The 22,608-nt window shown below is 46.6% G+C and overlaps 1 protein-coding gene across 1 annotated transcript; it reads left to right on the forward strand.

Moving 5' to 3' along the window:
- Positions 1-790: 790 nt before the first annotated feature.
- On the forward strand, positions 791-19,085 carry ARF1 (ADP ribosylation factor 1). The gene is made up of 5 exons (XM_063303280.1): positions 791-943; positions 10,987-11,170; positions 12,671-12,781; positions 14,650-14,774; positions 17,559-19,085. The coding sequence occupies exons 2-5, from the start codon at positions 11,023-11,025 to the stop codon at positions 17,718-17,720; spliced, it is 546 nt and encodes a 181-aa protein (XP_063159350.1). The 5' UTR covers positions 791-943; positions 10,987-11,022; the 3' UTR covers positions 17,721-19,085.
- The last annotated feature ends 3,523 nt before the right edge of the window (positions 19,086-22,608 follow it).

The raw sequence follows: 22,608 nt of genomic DNA on the forward strand, positions 1-22,608 counted from the left end.
TTTGATCAAATTCATTCCCAGATCCCTTCATTTCCCTGAACCCTAACTTGGGCCGGTGGCCTCGGTTCGCACAACCTGCTCAGACTAGCCAAGATCAGCCTTAACCAGGCTTAGTGTGTCCTGGGGAGGAAGCCAAGCAGGCTTGTCCTTCCTCGCCCGGGTTCAGCCCACAAAGCCAGCCCCGGGTTTATCCCTGAGCCATCAAACCACGGTTTAGGGCTCAGCCTGGGGTGACGTCTTTAACAAACCATGGTTAAGCAAACCACGGTTAAGCCTGGGCTGCTGCTCAGTAAGCTTTCCTCGCCTACAATCTCAATCCCATCCCAATTTAGGGCGGCCACCCCGGGTGCGTCAAGCTCCCCCTCCCGCCACAAATTCTAGCGCGCGCCTAAGCAGGCCCCGCCCCTTTCCTAGCGCGCGCGCTATACAGAACCTGCCCCGCCCACAACGGCCGAGCTCGGCCGCGCGCACTCCCCCCCCCACTCCCTCCAGCGCCTTTGGAAAGGGCACGCAGCCCCTCCCCTTTTTCTTTCTAACGGTCCGTGGGGCGCGAGACGGGGACGGAGTGCGCATGCTCCTACGGTAGGTCCTCCTCCTCCTCCTCCTCCTGCTGTTGCGGCTGCCCGGCTGTCCCGCAGGGCCGCTTCGCCCTGGCCACGCCTCCCGCCCCGCCCTGCCCTGCCTCCCCCTTTCGGCCGCGTGCGGGAGAGAAGGGAGGCGGGGGGCGGTGGAAAAAAAAACCCAACCCACCCCTCGCTTCCCGTCGTGCTTTGCGGGGCCCTTGGCACTGACGTGGCCGCCGGGAGCCGCCATCTTGTGCGCAGTGAGGGAGGCAGGCGGGCGGCAGGGAGGCGGAAGGCGAAGGCCAGAGGCAGGCAGCACCCGGCGGGCCCGGAGGACGACGGCGGAGACCCCGCAGCCAGGCACCCCGCGACGCCGCCCGGTAAGCAGCGGCCCCCTCGCGCTCTCCCGCGGCGGGCTGGGCCGGGCTGGGCCGGGCCGAGCCGGCTCGGCCCTTCGCCCGCGGCCCGCGCGGAGGCGGCCGGGCCTAGCTCGGGGCCGGGCGGGGCAGAGTCCCACCGGCGCCCGCTCTTCTCCCGGCCCAGCCGGGGTCGGCGACCCGGGGCTCTTCCCCTCCCCTCCTGTGGCCTGCCGGCCCTGCCCCGCGCTCGCCCGCTCCCCCCCCGCCGGCTTCCTCCAGAGGCGTGGTACCACCACTCCCATCATCCACACCACGCCTCGCGGGGGGACGGAGAGCGGGACAGTAGTCGGACGCTGCTGGCGGGCTCCGGGGCCTGCGCGGGGATCCTCTCCTTCTGGGCCTCGGCCTCGGGCCTGAGGGAGCGCCGGCCTTTACCCTCGCCTGCCGAGGGGGGGTCCCTCCTTCCCGCCCCCGTCCTGGCGCTTTGGCGTGGCTGAGTGACCAGGAAACGGGGCCGAAGGGCCGCTGGCCCGGGGGGGTTTTTGGGGGGTCTCTTTTCCTTCCTTGGCTGGAATTCGGCCGAAGATGGGAAGGTCGGGGTGGGGATTTTGCTTCCTTAGTCACCCGCTGGTGATTTCATCCGCAGGACAAACAGTTGCGCAAGGGCAGGGAGGTTCAAGAACATTGTGGTCGGGGAGCAAACTTCCTCTTTCGTCGCAGTTGAGGAAATCACACTCAAAACTCTGGATTTGCATGCCCTGGCAAGGGTCTTCCAAAAGCTGTTTCCTGGGTGTTCCCACTTCCAGGGTTTGTAGCTTTGCCCCACAGGCAAGTACAGTATAGTTCTGGGGGCGAAAGCCATCTCGGGCACCGTAACTTACTGCACAAGTTCCTTTTTCCTGAAATACCAGGAAACGTCAGGCCAGCTTGATACCGCTAGTCTCTGCTGACCAGCCGGTTGCACTGCGCTGGAGAAGGTCTCATCCTCTTACGTTCTGGGCTGATACTGTTTTTTCGAGAAAAGGAGTTAAATAGCTTCCCTTGTTGCCAGTACGTGGTCATGGCATGTCCTTCATACATACTTGAGATAATGAGGGGGGCAGTTGCTTTTAAGCATTAATTTTTGTGTTTAAGGACCAGGTTTCACAATGAAACAATGCCAAGGGGAATGGCATTTCTAAATTGCTTTTTCCTCGGTGAATTCGACCGTGGCATTTTCTAACTCATCTATCTTTTGGTGATGTAGTTCACTGGCATACCTTAGATTTTGGCTGGCTTAGGTTTTCATCATTAACTTGGTGACATGAGAGCAATATAAGCAAGATGCAGGAACTAATGTTCAGGAGCAAATAATTACTCAGCTTCATTCCCCCCCCCCCTTTCTTTCCCCAGCGTAGACTTTTCCTTGCTTGTTCATTCATCACAGTTTTGTGGAAGTTACCTCCTTCACAAAGTTCTCTGCTACTCTATATCATCATCATCATCATCATCTACACTCTTAAAAGATTTGGAGATTTTGGCACTTCCTTTTTACAACACAGGGAACCTGTTTTGTGTAGCTCTCCTTAAAGAATGTGCATAGGGCACGCACACTTGAATATTATATACTGCCAATCATAGGTGACAAATAAGATAGTATTATACTGCTGCTATAGTAAATTCAGGATGTGCAATTTGGCATCTTCCAGATAATTTGGATCACATCTGTAAGTTTCAGCCAAAATGAAGAATCAAAATATCTGAGGGGCTGCTGCATTTCCTTTACCTATTTGCTTCTGACTGGTTGCTTTAGACGCATCTTACAACCATCTCGGTGAAATGAGCCCGTGATAACACATGGCGTGTAGGCTGGCGTCAACTGCTTAGTCTTGTATGTTTGGGGATTTAATGTGTAATTGTCTGGAACAGGCTTGGGAACTAATTACGTTAATGCAGATATGTCTGACATTTTTTGCAATCTCCATATTTATATGCTATTTATATCTTCCTTTGAAATTAAATTAGCAAACCATAAACCATTCTATTACTGCCCCAGTCCTGGATGCGGTCACTTCACGCTTGCCGTAATGCATTAGTTACAGTGTGCAACCTCATCAGGGAGGCATAAATTCCTGAGCCCTGCCGTACAACAATGGATTTATTGTTGTTTTAAATCAGGAGGACAGCCCCAAGTTACAAGAGCAAGCCATTATATCCCCATCTCACTCTCCTGGCTTCAAGCAAGTTCAAGCTTTTGGGTGCCTGATGGATGCTTTGAGTCTGGAGAACCTCTTGCACCTAAAGGTGGATCTCTGATCCATACCCCGCCCCTTCCAGCTCTATTGGGGAGCACTGTTTAGTTTCCATCCCTCCCTGTGCCTACTTCAAGCTTAAAATAAAAGACTTTCCCTTGACATGCTGTGTATGTGATAGGTGTGATATCTTCTTGCAGTCACCCTCTGAAGTTTAGTTAAAAATGATCAACCCTGTTAAATTTATAAGCACTAATTACTATTTACTTGAAACAATTGGGCTTTTCCCCCCTTGTAATTAATGAACTTGTAAGCAGTGGCATGGGTATTTCGTTAATTGATGAATTGCAGTTCTTTATAACCTACCTTTCTGAGTTTCAGTTCTCTTGCTGAGTAAGATTGAATTAAACATGGTAACTGTCGCCTGTTGAGTCCAAGGGCAAGCAAACGGAAACTGCACCACAGCAGAAGTCTTGTGGGGGTACAGGTTGCCTTGGATGGAGTTGCATTCCTTCTAAAGAGCCGGCGTGCAGGTCAGAGGTGCTCCAAGAGCCAGCGTCAGTGGCCCAAAGTGTTTTTGATGAATTGTGTTTTTAGTGGTCGTGGCCTAAGCTGAAGGAAGGAAACTTCACGGTTAGGCCGTTATAACACACTATGTATAGGGCTGTCTTTAAAGGTGCTCTGGACGCTTTGGTTGGTCCTGAATATGGCAGCAGAGTTTGGGGGTGGTGGTGTGCTAAGCAGGTGGAACTTGTTAGACCTGTTTTGTACAAATAACATTGGCTGTCTGCTTGTTTCTGGCTAAATTGATTTAATATATGGCTTTAGCATTTAAAATATAAGTGGGTCAGAACCTTGCTATCTTGGCCAGCCACTTCCCATGTGATTCTGTCGGTGTATTAGAAGTCTCTTCTGCCCCTTATTGAGAGGTGTGCAGCCCCAGATTTGTGGAATTCGTTCATGTATTTCCACCTCCAGCTTAAAAAATAACAGACTGACAGCTTTTTTAACATTTCAGTCTTTGTGTTATTAATTGCTAGGGCTGTGCACTGCTTCCTGTTTGGAAGAGATGCTTGGAATTCACAGTAACTTCAGTGCAGCACCCATCGATAGCTTGTTAAAGCAGCTGTGTCTTTTTTCCTGACCACATGGCTGCTGCAGGGAAGCTTTGCTTGGTTAATTTTGCAGATCTTTGTAGATCTATTTTATGGCTTTCCAGCATTTCTGATCTACAGGTAAAAAGGTGTCCACATAGCGTGTGCTGCCATTTCTTATGTCTTTTTCTCAGCCACACGATCCCATGAAAGACACAGTTGCAGGTCTGTGTGACATGAGAACCTCTGCTTCAGATCACCGCTTTCCCTTCACATTCGAAGCACTGTATGTGGGAAAGCTTATCCATAAGTAACCCTTGGCTAGATTCTGCAGGGGGGAAAAATCAGTACTATATTAACAAACCTTCACATATCTTAGGACTCCTGCCCTTAATTCTTATGGGGAAGCTTATGTCTCCTCGGCTACTGATGAAATGTGAACGTATAATTAGATTTCCATGCACCTCACCTGGAGTGAATTGAAACGTAACAGCAGCTTCTATTCAAGCCCTTTTTTATAGCTGGTAGGCGAGATCTAGTACAGTTCCGATTATAGCAGCTACTTTTTGTATTCATCGGTTTTCTTTCTGAGTGCTAAAACCTGGTTCTGATTCTTATTTCTGAGTAGTTCTTCAGAGAACTGAGGTGCCGCTGTACTGATGTTTTCGTTCACCTGTTGCCATGAAGTCTTCATCAAAACGTTACCGCTATTTTGTTTGCCTCCAACTTTTAATCGCTCTACCATGTAAAAAGGCACCTGTGCTTGCATGTGCTGAGCCAGTTAATGAGTAATTCAGCTTGACAGTTGAGTAGTTTAGAACTAGAAAATATGTCCAGGTAAAACAGTATTATGTGTGCCCTTTGCTTACCTAGGCACCTTCTCTTTAGATTTTACTACTAGACACACAAACAATTGGGGGAATTTGTCTTCTGAGGTATGGCAGTTTAACCCACATGGTATCAACTGCACTACAGGTAGTCCTTGCTTAACAACCGTGCATTTAGTGACAGTTCGGACTTGCACTGGTGCTGGAAAAAAAGCAACGTATGACTGCTCCTCACACTTACAACCGTCACCGCATCCCACGGTCACATGATCACAATTTGGGCGCTTGGCGACCGGTTTGCTTTTACGACTATCGCAGCATCCCATGGTCACGCGATCACCATTTCCGACTTTCCTGGCTGGCTTCTGGCAAGCAAAATTAATGGGAAACCACATGATTCACTTAACACCCGTGGTGATTCGCTTAACGGCCACTGCAAAAAAGGTGAAACCTGGTCAGATTCACTTAATGACTGCTTAGCAACTGAAATCCCTGTCCCAATTGTGGTCATTAAGCGAGGACTACCTGTATTGCAAATAGTCATGGCAAGTTCGTAAGTCTGCAGCACGGCTAACTCTCGCAGTCTGTACTGCAGTCTGTTCCAGTGCAGAAATACAGAAGCAGCGCTGAAGGGCTGGTTATCAAAGTATCACATCACATCGAGGGCTAATTTAGAATTAGACGCTAAACTAGACACGGGGGTGATGCCCAGCAATGGATACTTGAGTGTGAGAATTTTCAGATTTGAAGCTCGAAACAACTCAAGTTCCACGTGTGAACTCAATGTTTTGAGCTCCTTTCGCACTCAGAAAACACCCAGAGGAGTTGAATGGCCTGCTTTGAGTTCAGAATATTTCGAAGGTAAAAAGCCTTGTCCTCTGTCAGTGGAGTAGATGGTGTGGGAAGTTACTGCGAGTGCCGTGTAGCACTGGCAAGAAAATTGGTGGCTTTTTACCAGATGTTCCGGGTGTGAAAGAAAGGGAGGCCTCTGCCACTGGTCGAAGTAAATCTCTCCCTGTTCCAAATCTAATACTACTTCAGGTGTGCTGTCAGTAGTTGGGGGGGGGGGAAGTGTGTGAGCAACTGAGGACTTGTTCCCATTGGAAGAGATCCTTTCTCCTCCCTGTGATGCATTTTCCTCTCAGGCATCATAAATGTCCGCCCACCGTTGGTTTTTCTTTAAGAGGGACAAGATATGGAAGGACATTTCTCCGCTTAAACCCCACGCCTTTCCGCACTCTCTTAGTTGAAGCAGTGAAAAAACCATAGCCATGGTTTTTAATGGGGTGCTGAATGGGCATCTGTAAACAAGATAAATGCTTGTTTTGTGACATCTCAGGCATTGGACAGGCTGTGGTGGTTTTGCATGAGTAGTCCAGTGTGTTTAGGATGCGTACTTAACACAAAGCAATCTCTGTGGAAGTGTCACTCTGTCTGTGAACCCTGAGGGAATTCTCCTAAGCAATAGCATGTGATATTGATCAAGAAGTCAAGGTTAGTCCAGAATGTGACAGCCATTTGCTGAGCTGTGCACGGATTACATGCAATAAACCACTGTATTGGCTACCCAATAAGTAGTGGGCCAGATCTTCGAGGGTTTATGATTGGCATATAAAACCCAAGACAGTGCATGCTCACTGCGTTAAATTTAATAAACTGCTTTCAAGTCCTGAAAAATTTCTTCTCCCAGGTTGACTATGTGAGGGCCTGTAACAGCCTGGAGCTTAGGAGCCAAGCCTGCAGAAGAGAATAAGATTAGAATCGTGGCTGTTCCTGTGTTCTTCAAAAGGGTGTGGAATGGTTGAAAAGAGATGGTTTCTCCTCTTGGAAAGAAAGAGGGTGAGGCAGCTGGCTTAGTGGGGCGGGTGCTCTGGACGCAGTCTCTGGTGCGTGATGGGTTTCGAAAGACCTTTGGTTCTTGAGGGGAAGGGCAGCTGTTCCACTTGGTGTGAAGCCAGATCCTGGAAATGGGCGTTAATGGGAGATCCACACAAAAAGGAAGCAGCAGAACATTTTTCTCCTCTGCACCACCCCAGCCCAGGATAGTCTGGCAGGGAAAGGAAGGAAATAGGAAGCTATGTTACATAGCAGGGAAGCACTTGGTTCTGTCCTTTCAGAATCTGTTCATCAAATAAGTCCCTTGAAAATTAGCACCATAATGACGGGGCACGCTAAGTACTGAGTAAATATACTCTGTAGACCTAATTAACTTATAATAGCATAAATATAGTGTCTGGGAAAATCTTTTCAGGATAAATATTGCAGCTGCCCAGTTACAAATGATGGGGCATGCTCTTCAAAGCTCATGTGAAAACATGCTTGATATTTGGTGATCTTTCATCGTGAATGAAAAGCCGGTCTGCAGTTCAGCCATACTTGTTCCCAGATAGTCGTGAATTGTGTTTCAGTACCATCTTTGTAATATTTTATTGCCCTTGTTTCATAAAGTTCCAGTCAGCGAACAAAGGTTGCCATGCACTGTTAATTTTATGCTTAGTTTGCTCTTGTGGTGGCTAAGAATTAGAATCTGCTTCATGGTAATCTCTTTGAAATGTGTAAAAATGTATAGCCAGAGAGTTTGGGTTCAAATGTTCACATATTTGTAACTTAAAGGCCGCAGCCATCATAAAACAGCCAGAGGCAGTTAGACTAAATATCTTTAATTACGTAGCTTAAATTCTCACACAGTTTAGCAGACACAATTATTCAGGGAGATTACTTACGTGACATTTCATTATTGTTTCCCAACATTTGGAGTGCATTGTACATAAAAAATCACTTTCAAGTTGAGCTTCGCTCTTGGCGAGCACATGCAACTTTCATGAAAACAATACATGAGTAATAATTTAGTAAACTTGTATGCCACCCAACTCTCAATAATTCTGGGCAGCTCGCAACAAACCAAGAAATTACAGTAAAACCAATTTCAGATAAGAGAAGGCAAGCGCAATGAAGTGAGGGGTCTTGCTCCCCCTTGCCAAAGGCCCGGGTGAAGAGCCAGGTCTTTGCAGCTCTTCTGAACAGCAGCAGAGTGGGGGCCATCCGGACCTTGGGGAAGCTCAGTCCAGAGAGCAGCACTGCCGCAGGGAAGGTGCACTTCTGGGGTCCATTGTTTAATCAGAGAAGCCAGGACGCGCCAACCCTGCAGGACCGAATCGGATGGGGAGGTGCTATGGGAGGCCGGGGGTCCCTCAAGTGCCACGTAGGGCTTTGTAGGTGACAGCCAGCATCTTGAATTGCCCCCAAAAGCAAACCAGAAACCAGTGTAGCTCGTGAAGCAGAGGTGTTAAATTGGCACGCTGAGGTATGCCCATTACTGCTTGTGCCACGCATTCTGGACCAGTTGGAGCATCTGGGTGGTCTTCAAGGGCAGCCTTATATAGAGTATGTTGCGTTAGTCAAGCCAAGAGCTGCCTGGGGCACAAGTGACTGTCCGAAGGGCCCCCTGATGTAGGAGAGGGCGCACCAGGTGCAAAGGCCTTCCTGGCCACAGCCGATACCTGCTCTTCAAGCAGGAGCAGCGAGGCCAGGAAGACCCCCCAGCTGCATACAAACCGTGAAGTCGCTTGTTTTCCCTCCTTCCGCACCTTTTTCAGAATAGGTTTTAGTGAAACTTTCTTTTGGAGGTTGGCAGAGACAGGTAAAAGCTAAATTCCCCTTCAGGCTGACCTCTTTTCTGGTGACCTCATGGACACCTTCGTGTTGTTTTCTTGACCCAGGACGGGAGGGGTTCACTGTCAGCTTCCAGGATCCTTTTTGAGTGCCCAGTTGGGCTCACGGGTTTGGGTCATCCTGGAAATGTCCCGTCTAAATACAAATCCAATCTAGTCCTGCTTAGATTTTTGAGATCAGTCGAAGGCAGCCAGAGTTATTTTCCCAGCTGGGCATTTCATTTGGATGCAGACAATTCAGGCTCTGCTTCCACAATTCAGGAAAAAGTCTTCTTTCTTTCAAAAATAGGTGGTGCCTCTTTCCCTATATGATTTCGAGATCAGGATTCAAATCTTGCTCTAGAAAATGGAATTGGCTTTATCTCTGTCTATAGCTGTTTTTCTGTTTCAGTGAAATTTTTTTGAATTAATATTGATCACAGAATTGATAGGCGGTGTTGATTGTTTCTGGCAGAACCTCACTTAGTAAACAGACAGATAGGTTCAGAATTACAATTATCTCCTCCCCTATCGTCTTTGCACCCATCTGTTTTGCGGTGGGCCTTTTGTAATGCTGGTTGTAGCCAAGAGGCCTCGGTGCTCCACAAGAGTAGCTGCAGTTGTGGGGTGAAGGGGTGAGTCTTCAGGTCATGTGGGAAGAGGTGATCTGTTCATCTTGTGCTCGGTGCAGCGCAGAGATGTCAGAAAATAGCATGGAACAGGTGTGGGTAATAGATGCAGAGCACACATTGGCACAGGCAGAAGGACTTGAAAATCCAGTATTTTCTGTTCAACCTCCTGCAGGCACTCATGTATTACTTTCCGTTCCTGGAGAGCTTGCTAGCTCACACCCGTAAAATATTACTTCAGCCCCCAAATCACTTGTTGGATAACTTGGTTAACCTGTTCACTATAATTGGGAGTTAGCACTATCTATCACAAGCCCCCAAATCCTTCCCACGAATGGAGTTCCTCTTCCACAGATAATATCCAATTTTGCAATTTTGTCTTTCTCTCAAAATTCTGGGTGGCTGACAAAAGGTTTGGGCACGTTCGGGTTCATCCTGCCGTGATGAAAACATCTGTTTGAATGAACCAGAGTCGTTTTGAGGTTCAGCCAGTCGCAGTACATCGCTGAGCCAGAATTTCATGTGCTTCGGGGTGGAGGATCCTAGACAAGTTGTGGTGACAGTCCTAGTTAAAACAGCGCACACAACATCCACAGCACTTCATACTAAAACTAAGGGGCGTCTCCGAGGAATCAGCTGGCGGCCAGCTGCGTTTCTTCTCTGCCAAGTTTGGCTGAGTAGAAACATGTTCTCTCCTAACAGCGTCATCTTTGGTCCTGATGTAAGTAGAATGAAGTGGAGAATCCCAGGAGCATTGTTAGCTCGGCATCCAATGATGCTCGGGCTCTAGAATTTTGAACAGTCTTCTTTCAGAGAATCGTACTGTTCAGATTGGGTTCTGCCAACTCAGAGTTTATCAAGCAGGGCTCAGTTTCACAGGGGGAGAATGAGTGCATAGTGTGATAGAGATTATTTTCATTAAGGAAAATTTAATGTAATCATCTGGTTAATGCTCCTGTTAACAATACTCGATTCCTGGCATGTTTTGTTCTAATTGAGTACGATTAGCATTGAATAGCATTCTGCCACAAATCCATGGTGGTTTGCCCTGGCTGCTGTTTCTATCGTTTAGGCAACAGGAAAAGGTGCAGAGGTCTTAGAATTACTTTTACGCTCCTTTGCTGTGTTGAAGCCTTCTCTTCCTTTCTTTGGCTAAGCAACTGAATCGAAGCGTGTGGGTGTTTGTATGAATAGACATAATTACAGTCAATGAGCTTCACATGATCTGTTCTGTCTTTTTGGAGTAGCATGGCTTTCACACCCCTACCTTAGGTATTTTGACCATTTTACTGTCGTTTTTCTAGTCCGTGTGGTCATTACAAAAATTGTGTACTGGAGCAAACTGCTGGCCTGCTGCTAAAACTTTTTTGTCTTGTGATGAAAATACCTGTTGCTCTCTTAGCGTGTACTTGGCTATTTAACTCACATAACTACTGCCTTCTAAGCTGCTCATGCTCAACTTTTATGTTGCTTTGGATCTCCATTGCCATGAACTGACTATGAATGCTCACACGAGAAATAAATCCCCCTCCGTTCAAGAGGGCTTTTGATATATATATATATATATGTTTGGGGCTGGGTATGATCATGCTGTTTTACTGAGCTAATTGTCTTGAATCCCTTTGTTTCCTAGATTTTCTTGGCCAGTGGGTGAACATCATCCTCAAACATGGGAAATATTTTTGCAAACCTTTTCAAGGGCCTCTTCGGCAAAAAAGAAATGCGCATACTTATGGTTGGGCTGGATGCTGCAGGAAAAACTACTATCTTGTACAAGCTTAAACTGGGTGAAATAGTAACTACCATCCCTACTATAGGTAAGAACTCGGGCAACTTTTAATTGGAACTAAGTGGTAGGTTTAAAATCAAGTGAAGGCTTATGAGTGTGTTCTGCTCAGTGTAGCACCTGCGGGAAAAAGAATTAAGAGTAGCCTGTATAGGTTGCTTTGATGAGAAGTAGCAAAGGCCTTGCTCCCTCTGTGCTGCACTTTGAGAACTGCTTGAACTGAAGGAAGTTCCATGTTGCGGACCTATTACATACTGGCCTTCAAGCGAGTGAGATAAAATGTCAAGATCTCACGGCATTTCTTTCCATGCACTCCTTGTAGTGTCCCTGTTAAAGAAATTTAACAATGCTCAAACCTTCAAGGAAAACTATGTAGGAACACTCATTCAGTTCTTGTTTGAATAAAGTCTGAAATAGACTACTTTTCTACTATATTCTAAAGTCTAGAATATTCTGCTTTTGTTTTAAAAGGCAGGTCTGGGGTTGTCTGATGCTTCTTGAGTGCAGATGCCGCAGGTTTAATAATATCTAAAAGTGTTTTCCTTTTAGACTGCCTTCAGTTAATTAACTGCGCTTGAAATGAAATAAGTATGAACATTATGTTGATCGTTAGTTCCCTGTATGGCACATTTGGTACATTTTACATTTGGTAAATTAAAATCTAGCAGTCCACTCCTTGGACCATAAAGGCTAATCCTTCTCTGTTTCCAGAGAGCCAGTTTGGTGTGGTGGTGGAAGTGGTGGCCTAGAAACCAGGAGACTGTGACTTCTAGTCCCGCCTTAGGCGTGAAAGCCGGCTGGGTGACCTTGGGCCAGGCCCTCCCTCTCAGCCCAAGAGCCAATCAGGCGTGGTAGGAGAGTTCTAGTCCTGCCTTAGGCATGAGAGCCGGCTGGGTGCCCTTGGGCCAGTCCCTCCCTCTCAGCCCAAGAGCCAATCAGGCGTGGTAGGAGAGTTCTAGTCCTGCCTTAGGCATGAGAGCCGGCTGGGTGACTTTGGACCAGGCCCTCTCTCTCAGCCCAACCCACCTCACAGTGGTTGTGGGGAAAATAGGGAGGAAGCAGGAGGTACGTTCACTGCCTTGAGTTACCGATTTGTATAAAGGTGGGATAAAAACACCATCATCAGTGGCGCAGCTTACCTCCTGGAGTCATCAGTGCATCGTCCTTGGGAGTTCTCAAACAAAGACTGAACAGCCACTTGCCTGAGATGGTCTGAAGATTCCTGCCCTGGACAAAGGGTTAGACTAGAAGACCTCCGAGTTCCCCTCACCCTTAGAGTTCTTTGATATTACACTATATGTCTAGCTTTTTAACACCAATTGTAAAATATATATGGGGAAGGAAAGGCTAGGGTATATTCTTCTTACCAACTGTGAGATTTGCTCATTAAATGTGCTTCTTACCACCTTAGTGTTCGGCTGGCAAGGAGGGGGGCTGTTGAAGAGCACGTGTGATTGACAGCATCTTCTGTTCTATGGACAAGTCTTTCCCCTATTAACTGAGCACATTCTCTCCCACCGTAACTGTTTAGGTTTCAATGTAGAAACAGTAGAATACAAGAATATTAGCTTCACAGTGTGGGATGTTGGTGGACAGGATAAGATCAGACCGCTCTGGCGCCATTATTTCCAAAATACACAAGGTAAGTTTTTTTTTTCCCCTGTAAGATCCCCATACTGTTTCCGTTTATAAATAAGACCCCACTTAGATGCTGACCTGTTGCCAAGAGTCATTAAGTTGCACCAGAACTACACTGTTAGCACCAGAGAATCTTGTGAGCTGCCTGAATCAGGTTTGGTTGTTACGGATTATGCTTTCCATGTCCCAAAGAATTCTGTTACAGTCTTGGGATCTAGATAACACCCTTCTGTCTGAGCTGCCTTAGCTGAATTCATTCACCATTATGATAAAATCTGCGACTGCGATTCAAATTATGTCTGTCTATTTGTTCGTTTTCGGCAAATGGCCTCTCCCGTTCCATCATTCAGAGCAAGCCTAGAATCTTGGCTTCAGTCTCTGACTTCCCTGAGCAGGCCTAGAATGAACTTGGCCCTGTGGGTGTGGCTCAACTACAACTCCCAGCACCCCTCAGTATTTGCTGTACGAGCTGGAATTGAAGAGGTTCTGCTTTGCTGTTAGGAGAGCCAGCTTTTCCCCCCTGAAGTTGCTGAATTAAACAGGTCAGGGCTCTGACTCAGTGGCTGGTGGATTCATGTAGCCTGTTAAAATACAAATGCAGGTTAAGAAAATAGATGGTTTAATATACCCAGAAGAGCCATAGACCGGGAGGAAGACTAATCCACATTCTACCTTTGCCATGAACTTAGGTGACCTTTTGTGCCTGGCACTCTAGCAGCCTTTGCTTAATTTGGTTTTCTGCATCAAAATATTAAACTCTGACTTTTCTCCTGCTAAATCAGAGAAAGAAAATAGAAGGATTGTTGTTCATTTGGTGTCGAGAGGGTAAAGTTAAGTGCAGCATTACTGTTATACAGAGGTATTTGTAATGTCTTTCAGCTTCTTATCTGCATGTCACTGGAAGTTTATACAAAAAAAAATCCAGTTGGTAGTTCCATTTATTTCCTTTTTTTTCCTTCCCTCCCTCTCATGCTGGTATCAGAACCCCTTTCAGGGTGGCATTTTAGTCACTTTACCAGCAGGTTAACCACATCGGCATGTTGCTGGTAGAAATTTGAGCAGTGATGCTCATCTCAGATGAATGCAAAAAAAAGTGGGGGGAGAATATGCTATTCTGTTCTGCATTGTGAAATTGTTTCTACTCAGAATTGTTGGTCTTAACGGCTTTGTCCATAGCCTTATCACACAGTATCTCGCTGATCGTTTGTTAACATTTTAACATTTCCCTTTCTTCAGATTTCCAGTTTTATCTAAAGAAGCCCTGTTTATCCTTCTATATTTTCATTTCCCAAAGCCCGGAATTCTTCCGAGTGAGACTGATACTATAGCATGCTAGATTTTTGAAGCAAATCCAGAAGATCGCTCTCTGTGATGTGGTTCCCTTGACTCGATCAAATTCAGTATTTAAACAGAGTAAATTACACCCTTGCAGAGTTTACTGCCTTTAAGCTCTTGTATGACTAGCTTAGACCCAGTAATCAAAGGAAATTGGATTAAGATGCATGTAGATTATATTTACAAACACCCTGAAGCCAATTTTGTATTGCCATAAAGCTTAATGTGGCAGTATGCTTCTCTCTGTGTATGTACTTACCAAGATTTAAATTATAAAAATATTAACAGTTTTCACCAATGGATGAAGACCACCAAAATCCCCATTGCTCACCTAGACCAGTGTTTCTCAACCTTGGCCACTGTAAAATGTGTGGGCTTCAAGTCCCAGAATTCCCCAGCCAGCATGGCTGGCTGGGGAATTCTGGGAGTTGAAGTCCACACATTTTACAGCGGCCAAGGTTGAGAAACACTGGTCTAGATGGCTGCATGTTAGAATCCCTGGCACATTCGTAGTTAACAATTGCTATTTCCTTGTAGGTTTGATCTTTGTGGTTGACAGTAATGACAGGGAGAGAGTCAACGAGGCCAGAGAAGAACTCATGAGAATGTTGGCAGAAGATGAGCTCAGAGACGCTGTCCTTTTAGTGTTCGCTAACAAACAGGTATGTGTGAAAAGATTGCCCCTAGGGAGCCCTCGGCCTTCCAGTTGTTGCCCAGTCTTCTTGTTTTAGAGATCTCCCCACCCGCTTGTTTTGTGATGATGAAAAAAATAGCGGTGGGCATGTTCTGATAACTCAAGGAAGCAAAATATGTGATCTGTGGCCCATTAGTTGAGCTACAGCAAAGTGATGGGCAATATTGGCCTAGTGGTTAAGGTGCCGGGCTAGAAACCAGGAGACTGAGAGTTCTCGTCCCGCCTGAGGCACGAAAGCCGGCTGGGTGACCTTGGGCCAGTCAAACTCTCACAGCCCAGCCCACCTCACAGGGTGGTTGTTGTGGGGAAAATAGGAGGAGGAAGGAGCATTAGGTATGTTCCCTGCCTTGCGTTAGTTGTAAAAATAATAAAAGGCAGGATAAAAAAATAAAATAAAAAATATTTGTTTGTAGTTGATTCATTCAGTTTATATGGTTGCCCACCATACCAGGCTAACTAGGGTTATACCAATCAGATAAAAAGGAAAATGATAAAATAATGAAATAGACCGTACTGGGTCCAGACACACAACTCATACACTTATAACCAGCCCAGTGCTTGGGGGAAGAACCACGGCTTCAGGATCTTCCTAAAGGTCAGCGGGGTGGGGACCAACCAAATTGTGGGGAGGGGGCTTTTCCATGGGGCAAGTGCTGTGAGGGAAGGCATGTCTCCCGGATCCCACGAGGTAACTCTGCTTAACTGATAGGCCCCAGGGCATGCCAGCCAAGCTGGATCTTACAGGATGGGCAGAGATAACTGGAGACAGACGGTCCTGCAGATACCCAGGCCCTGGGCCAAAGGGGGCTTTATAAGTGACTGCTGCATCAGCCAGTGCAGCCTCGGTGGAATCCCAGAGGGGTCTTGCTGTTTTTCAGTAGTTGCTTCATGTGGCATTGGAAATGATTGCGTCACAGGAAGCTGACCTAACAGATCTAAGAAAATACTTGAAATTCTTACACTTTGTGATAATGACAACAGAAAGAACCAGTCTTCCTGTGACTACAATGAGATTTTCCCAGACACCCCTCAATTAAAAAATTGCTATGCTTTTTATCTTAAAATGAACACATTTGTGCTGTAAGACAAGTGGGCGGATTGAAGTGCGTTGCCTCCCCCAAGCTTTGTCCTAGTCCTCATTTTACGCCTCAGAGGTTCAGCAGGGAGGCACTAAATTGCAGCAGCCTTTAGCCCTGCCCGTCTTCCATCCGGGACACAGGTGTCCTCAGGGTAGGGGCAGTCAGGAAAGTCAAAATGGCAGCCATGACTGTACAGTCAACATCTGCACCTTTTTTACACACGGTGGCAGTTGCCTCTGATCCAGGTCTGCTCTCTGTTACTCTTTAGGAGCAACCCTGAAAAAAATAATTCGCTCCATCCCAGGGCGGGAGGGCTTCAGGAACGCTGTGGTTCTTCAGCCAGGCCCTGGGCCAGATCATACGTCCTTGATGAATTTGCCATAAAATTGGAATGCTTAAGTATTTTAAGTATTCCTTATTGATAGGACAAAAACCTAAATAGCCGAGTAGCTTTTTATTCCCTGACGTTTGTTTGTTTATCTAGTGTGTGGTGCCAAATTAATAGTTAAGGATTTTCATTATACTTTACGTTTTGCTCTGCCTCTCTGGGGGTGAGGTGTGGGGCCCCAAAAGAGCTTGCCCATCCTTAGAAGGAGGCCACGACCGTCTTGCGCCTTCATTTTAAAAAGAAAGAAACGCTTTCATGCAGTTGTCAGCCTAGGTTTGTACCTCATTTCCTGCTGGAATGCTGCCATTTTTTTCTGGTTCACTTAAAAGCCGTATCAGTTACTGCCCAGCTTGGCTTTACTTCCATGCCAGTGTGAAGCAGCCTGCGCTTAATAGCACTCTGGGCCCACAGCAGTTGGAAGAGTTCTTCACGCAAGGTCTCCTGAATGCCCTAATTCAGAAATAAAAATAGGTACTTTTAGTGGCTTCAGAAGAGAAGTCACTCCCCAGAGTTCAGAATCTTCACAGTTCCTAAGTGGAAAGATGTGAAAACCTGTCATTTCCACCATATTGAGAAATAACACAGGTAACTTTTACCTGCTTTCCCATTGAGAATCACATTTGAGGGTTTTTCCCCAGGTGTAGTTTAAGAGGTGTTTTGCATCTATATGTTTTGCTGTTACCATGCAGAATTTTAGCTTAGTGTTCAGGGGTGTCCACCGGGTATGGTCAAAAACATCAAAAGGCTGTTTGTGGTGGTGCAATAGAAGCTTTGCCTGTTTTTAAAGCTCACTGGGCATCAGAAATGGGCAAAGCTTCAATGACATGGTTGCAGCTGCCATCTTCACTTCATTGACCACACCCGGCCAGTGCCCCTGCTGCCATTAAATGTCATAGGGGAATGGTTGTCATGAGTGAGGATGGTGAGCAGGAAGGGGCTCCCATCCAGGCTGTCAAGCGCATGCGCAGCACGGAGGAATTGGGCAGCCATTCAGAGAGACACAGATCAGGCCCGCCTTAGCCTTTGGGGTTTATATCTCTGGGTTTTTCCCACGCTTCTTCAGTTTGTTAGGATTCTGTTTATGTAGCAGCAATAAACACTAGAGAACTACTCCTCATCTGTTAGGACAATGGTAGGTGTAAAGCCTGTCACTGGATTATAAAATGCAGGTCTTTTTCTTCTGCCTCCTTTCTGAGGAGGACTTGGGTTATAGCATATGAGTCTTTCCTGTGTGGCTGTGATGGGAAAAAATGCCTTTTCTAAAGCAAGTTGCTTCCATTTCCAGGACCTGCCGAATGCAATGAATGCCGCAGAAATCACAGACAAATTAGGATTGCATTCTCTCCGCCACAGAAACTGGTACATCCAGGCCACCTGTGCCACCAGTGGTGATGGTCTCTATGAAGGACTGGACTGGTTGTCCAATCAGCTCCGAAACCAGAAATGAAGCCCTAAAATATTCCTCTTTTCTCCACCCCTCCTCCTCCTCCTCCTCCTCTTCCTCCTCTTCTTCCTCCTCCTCCTCGCTTTATTCTAATGTGGCAAACCATGCTACTTTGTAGTATTGAGTGCCGGAAACTGTTTTCATATCTCTTGTCACAGGATGTCCTTCACCATGCTGTACATGTGGCAAAACCAAGCCCGAAAACAGTTTAGGTTTCTTATTTAATGTAAATAGTTCTTGTTTCCCATGAGGCAGTTTCTGGTACTCCTATGCAATATTACTCGGCTTTTTTATTATAAAGAAAAATCAACTCGCGGTTTAGTACTGGGAAAGGGATTTTAAGTGGATTCAGAAGAAGGTTGCCAGGAATCTGGTGCTGTGTGAACTAGAACCAAATACGCTCCCTCTTGGCTTGGAGATCTGGGCAGAGGCCAGATTTCGTGCCTGTTTTTTAGCCTGGGGATGAGTTTCAAGAAAACGGGGGTGGGGGGGCGAAGGAACGGAAAGAGGAAAGCTGAAACACTTGAACACAATACCCTTTGTGATTTCTGCGACAACTTGAAGAATACCAGCAGTTTAACTTGTTACAGATCATAGAATGAGCAGCATTCTGGGTCTTTCCTGTGCTTGACAACCTTTGTGTTTTTATGCGAATGTGAGGCTTTCCCCAGCGTGAGAGTGAAGTCAGTTGAGGCCACCGATTAAAGAGAAACTGGCCCGCAGGACCCATTGTAGCCCTTTAACTCTCCCTTAGATTTGGCCAAGAACGCTTTTCTTCCCTCCCGTGCGCGGGTCCCATCGTCATGTTTTCTGTGGTTGTTGGGGAGTGCAGCTTCTCCCGAAATCCTTGGACTTCTCCAGCGTAGCATTATTCCGAAGACGAGTCTCTTGCACGGAAATCAGCCCGCAGCAGTCCTCAGCTCTGCCATCAGCAAGTACTGTACTTAAATAAGAAACGCCGCCTGAGCCTTCTGTTGTTGCATCTGGGGGGAAATACGGAAGCCTGAGAGTTTGGAATTGCATTCCATTCCAGAAGCATCGGATTCCATTTTCGGAACAATCCCACATCTGTGTGTGTGAGAAAACCCTTTGCATCCCTCATACTGCAAGGTTCAGATTTGCCATCGAAGAAGACCTCTTAACTTTTTTTCCCCCCTCCTTTTGTATTTTGATAAAACACTGAAGAAGCTGGAGCTGTTTAAACTTTACCTTGAGGAACTATCAGAACTGGTTTGTTTAGTGTTGTGGAAAATCTCCTTATTTGCTTTCAATACAGTAATCAACTGTTTTGTATACTTGTTTTCAGTTATCATTTCAACAAACGAGCACTGTAATTAAAGCTATTAGAATAAAAGTCTCTTAACTATTCCTCCGAGGTTTGGGGTTTTGCCTGTTCTCTCATGCCGGGGTCTGTCACGCAGGCGCTTAATACCGAGTAGCGCCATCGTGTGTGTTAGCTTCTCCCACGGTTGAGGTCTTGTCTGTGGTCTCCTGGTGAAGCTGGGCTGGAGCCACACCGTGAAGCAAGGTGAGCGCTGGGTGGAGTGAGAGGGTTCGCCAGCCGCAGCTTCTGATGGTTCCCATTGGCTGCGATGCAGAATGGTTGATGCTCGGCTAGCTTCAGTCTTCAGCTGAAGTGCCTTCCTGACCCTGTTGTCCATGCAAACCGGCCTCTTCTCTAAGGGCCAGTGGGGAGGTGGACTGGGAATGTGGAGACCCAGGATTTGTCCCCTCTTGTCCACAGAAGCTCCCTGTCTAGCTGGATCAGTCCCAGAGCCAAGGCACTCGGGTGGGGAAGTGCCAGACGGGTAGGAAGACCCTGATTCTGCTCCTGCCTCCCCCCTCCCAATTCCCCAGCCACGGAGGCTCCCTGGAGGCTTTTAGGTCAGTGGTGGAGAAGAGTCAGAAGAAGGGTGCTTATGTATTCCATTCTGAGCTGCTGGTAGAAAAGAGAGAAATCTAATTTCACAAGCCTCTGAACTCCCAGAAGGGAGCAGGATCCTGGGCTCCAAAGAAGTGTAATCCCTAGAGGATTATTACATTCTTTTGCCTGGTTAGGAGCATCTCGATCCCCATTCAGATAAAGCCCTGTCTCCACAAGCTTGGGAAGGGATGCTGTTGAGCGCCTCTGAAACCACAGAAACATGCAAGAGGGTGCCCGAGCCAGCTGAGTAACAGCTGTGTAGAAGCACCAGTGTGTGAGAGAGCCAGAAATACTTCCACCTGAAGGAGGAGAAAGCAATAATGTTCTCAAACGTGATTAAATGGCTTCTCTCATCATCTCCAGTTGGGTATTTGCCTGGGCTGTTGTGAGGTCATAGGATTGTTCACAAGTATTTATTACAATGGGGGGAGCGGGGTTCAGGCATGCATAGGCAATTGTGAGAATTGCATAGAATGGTTTCTCAAACTCAGCAACTTGAAGACGGGTGGACTTCACCTCCCAGAATTCCCCAGCCAGCATATGCTGGCTGGGGAATTCTAGGAGTTGGAGTCCACCCCTCTTCAAGTTGTGGCAAAGGACGAGCAACTTGAATTTGCACACTGCATGGCGTCCTTGAGGTGAGTCAAGCTCAATTCCACACCCCAATTTTGGCAGCGTGCTTTCAACTGGCCGCTCTGCTTGCCACTCCTGGAATTCACACAAACTAACCACAGTCAAGCCTGCTCAGCTTCCGAGATCAACCAGATACGGCTTGTCCAGGACTGCGTTTCAAAGTGCCTCTTGGCCTGTTCTTGCTGGTGCACACAGGGTTAGTGTACCCAGGTCTCGGCTTTTCTTGCAAGACATGTTGGAAAGGCCCTGATTTAAGAGAATGGAAGTGTTTTCCTAAGCTTCCGGTTGCTTTAAAGCTTGAGTGACCCTGCAAGGTGTATATATTTGCTAAGCTGGGGAGAGGCCTCCCCCACAAAGCTGGGTCTTTCCCCCCACTCATCCGTGTGGCAGAAACAAGTGTCCCCCACCCCCCACCCCACCCCCAGTTCTCATTGTGCTGAATGCACGCTGGCACCATAGGCAGGCCCATCCCAAGGGCTCAACCTGGGTGGTTTTCACAACGAGCCAGGTTGAGCCAGCTGTGCCTGGGAAGACAACTGGGTGCGCCTCAAACTCCGGTTGGGAATGCAGAGCAGAAATCACTGATGTAAAAAGGTGCCGATACAGCAAGGCATTAGCTCTCAACCTTGGCAACGTCAAGCTGTGTGGGTTTCAACTCCCAGAATTCCCTAGCCGCATGTTGCCCCATTGCAATAATCAGGCCTACAAGCACCAAAGGTCCCTTTGGGAAGAGATGCTGTCTAAAACAGTCCTTTGTCAAAAGATCTGCCAGCCTGGATGCAACCATTCGCTTTTAATTAGGCAAACTTGCAAGAAGTGTGGCCAATGAAATGCCTAGCAGAAAGCAGGAATCTCATCAGAAAAAGGGAAAATATCCAGATTTGTCCTTAAGATTTTGTTTTTCTGCGCCAATCACTTGCAACAATAAAAATTGAAAGCCTCGTTATCAGCCATTGACAAATGGCCCATAAAATGCCCCTCACACTCTGGTAAAGAGAATGCTTTTGTCTAACTTCTGGGACAGCACACCACGAAAGTACAGGTAGTCCTTGACTTATGACCACAATTGGCACCGGAACTTCCATCACTAAACGGTGTGGTCGTTAAGTGAGTCATGCCTGATTTTACGACCTTTTTGCCCTAAGTCATTAATATCCCTCTGGAAAGGTCACAAATGGCGATCATGTGACCCTGGGATGCTGCAATGGTTGTAAGTGCGAGGACTGGTCGCAAGTCAGTTTTTTCAGCACCGTCTTATCTTCGGTCGTTAAATGGTCGTAAGCCGAGGACTACCTGTAAAACTAAATCCAAAGTAGTTCCCCTTCATAAAAGCGCGAGTCCTTTGCAGAGCCCCACTTTGCTAGAACAAAAGTTTATTTGCCTGGTGGGGTTAGCAACTACATGCTTTCATTCCCAGTTCTCTGGATCTAAATCTTATCACCTGTGGTTTGGGGACATCTGCCAGCTATTGACTAAACCATGGTTAAACCATGGTTTAAGAAGATACGCAAACCCCGACTGTGTGCCAAGAAGAAAGGTCATCCTCTTTTTCTTTCTGTCCAGGTGCAGAATTTTCCAAGGCACATCAACTATGAAACTTCCCTGGTTACAATATTTTTTATAATCTTACCTCCGTGGCTTAATTCAGCTTTCCCAGCACCTTCCTCATGTATTTATTCCAAATTTCCAGAATTCTCAGTTAGCATCGTTGGATATAACAATCTGGGGGACTGTAATGCCTTGAGTTTGCAAAGGGACTAAAAAATTCAGTTGGTGCTTCGGATGTGACGGGGTTGTCTCTCCAGATGTGGAAGTCTATTTCCAAATCAATGTAAAAAGCATTATATATTTTTTTTAACCTTTACCATCTTAATAGTATGGGGGTCTGAATTGTTTCAGGGCAATCCCTGCTGGTGGGAAAGTTTTGAGGGCAAGAGAGATGCCAAATCCTTGGTATTCCATGCCGCTGAAGATCTAAGCCATCCTTACTTGACAGCTATTAGGTTTCAAAGTGAGATGCTTTATATCTTTTATTTTTCTCTCGGCTTGGGGGATAAAAAACATAAAAGGGGCCATGCATTTTGGGGTGATTATTTGCTTCCCATCCTCCACAAAATGTGTAGCATTGGATCCCTTTTCTTTTTTTAATTGCTGCTCTTGCCCTGGGAGTAGGAGAAATGACGTATGGTCACAGTAGGAGAGATTATAGATATAAATGAAATCTAAATTACAGATATAAATCAAGCAAAAAAAAAATTAAATTCTACATTGGAGAACTTGAAGCTGAATGAAAGAGAGAAGGGGGGGTAGATGCTTTACTTCCTCCTTCTGTGT

The sequence above is a fragment of the Candoia aspera genome, chromosome 4 (assembly GCF_035149785.1).
Source record: "Candoia aspera isolate rCanAsp1 chromosome 4, rCanAsp1.hap2, whole genome shotgun sequence".
Lineage (NCBI taxonomy): Eukaryota > Metazoa > Chordata > Lepidosauria > Squamata > Boidae > Candoia > Candoia aspera.

What these genes read in the sequence shown, in the direction of transcription:
- ARF1 (XM_063303280.1), top strand. Translation starts at nt 11,023, where the DNA reads ATGGGAAATATTTTTGCAAACCTTTTCAAGGGCCTCTTCGGCAAAAAA. An exon ending in AACTACCATCCCTACTATAG is followed by an intron (nt 11,171 to 12,670) that starts GTAAGAACTCGG and finishes GTAACTGTTTAG; the next exon opens with GTTTCAATGTAGAAACAGTA. An exon ending in TTATTTCCAAAATACACAAG is followed by an intron (nt 12,782 to 14,649) that starts GTAAGTTTTTTT and finishes ATTTCCTTGTAG; the next exon opens with GTTTGATCTTTGTGGTTGAC.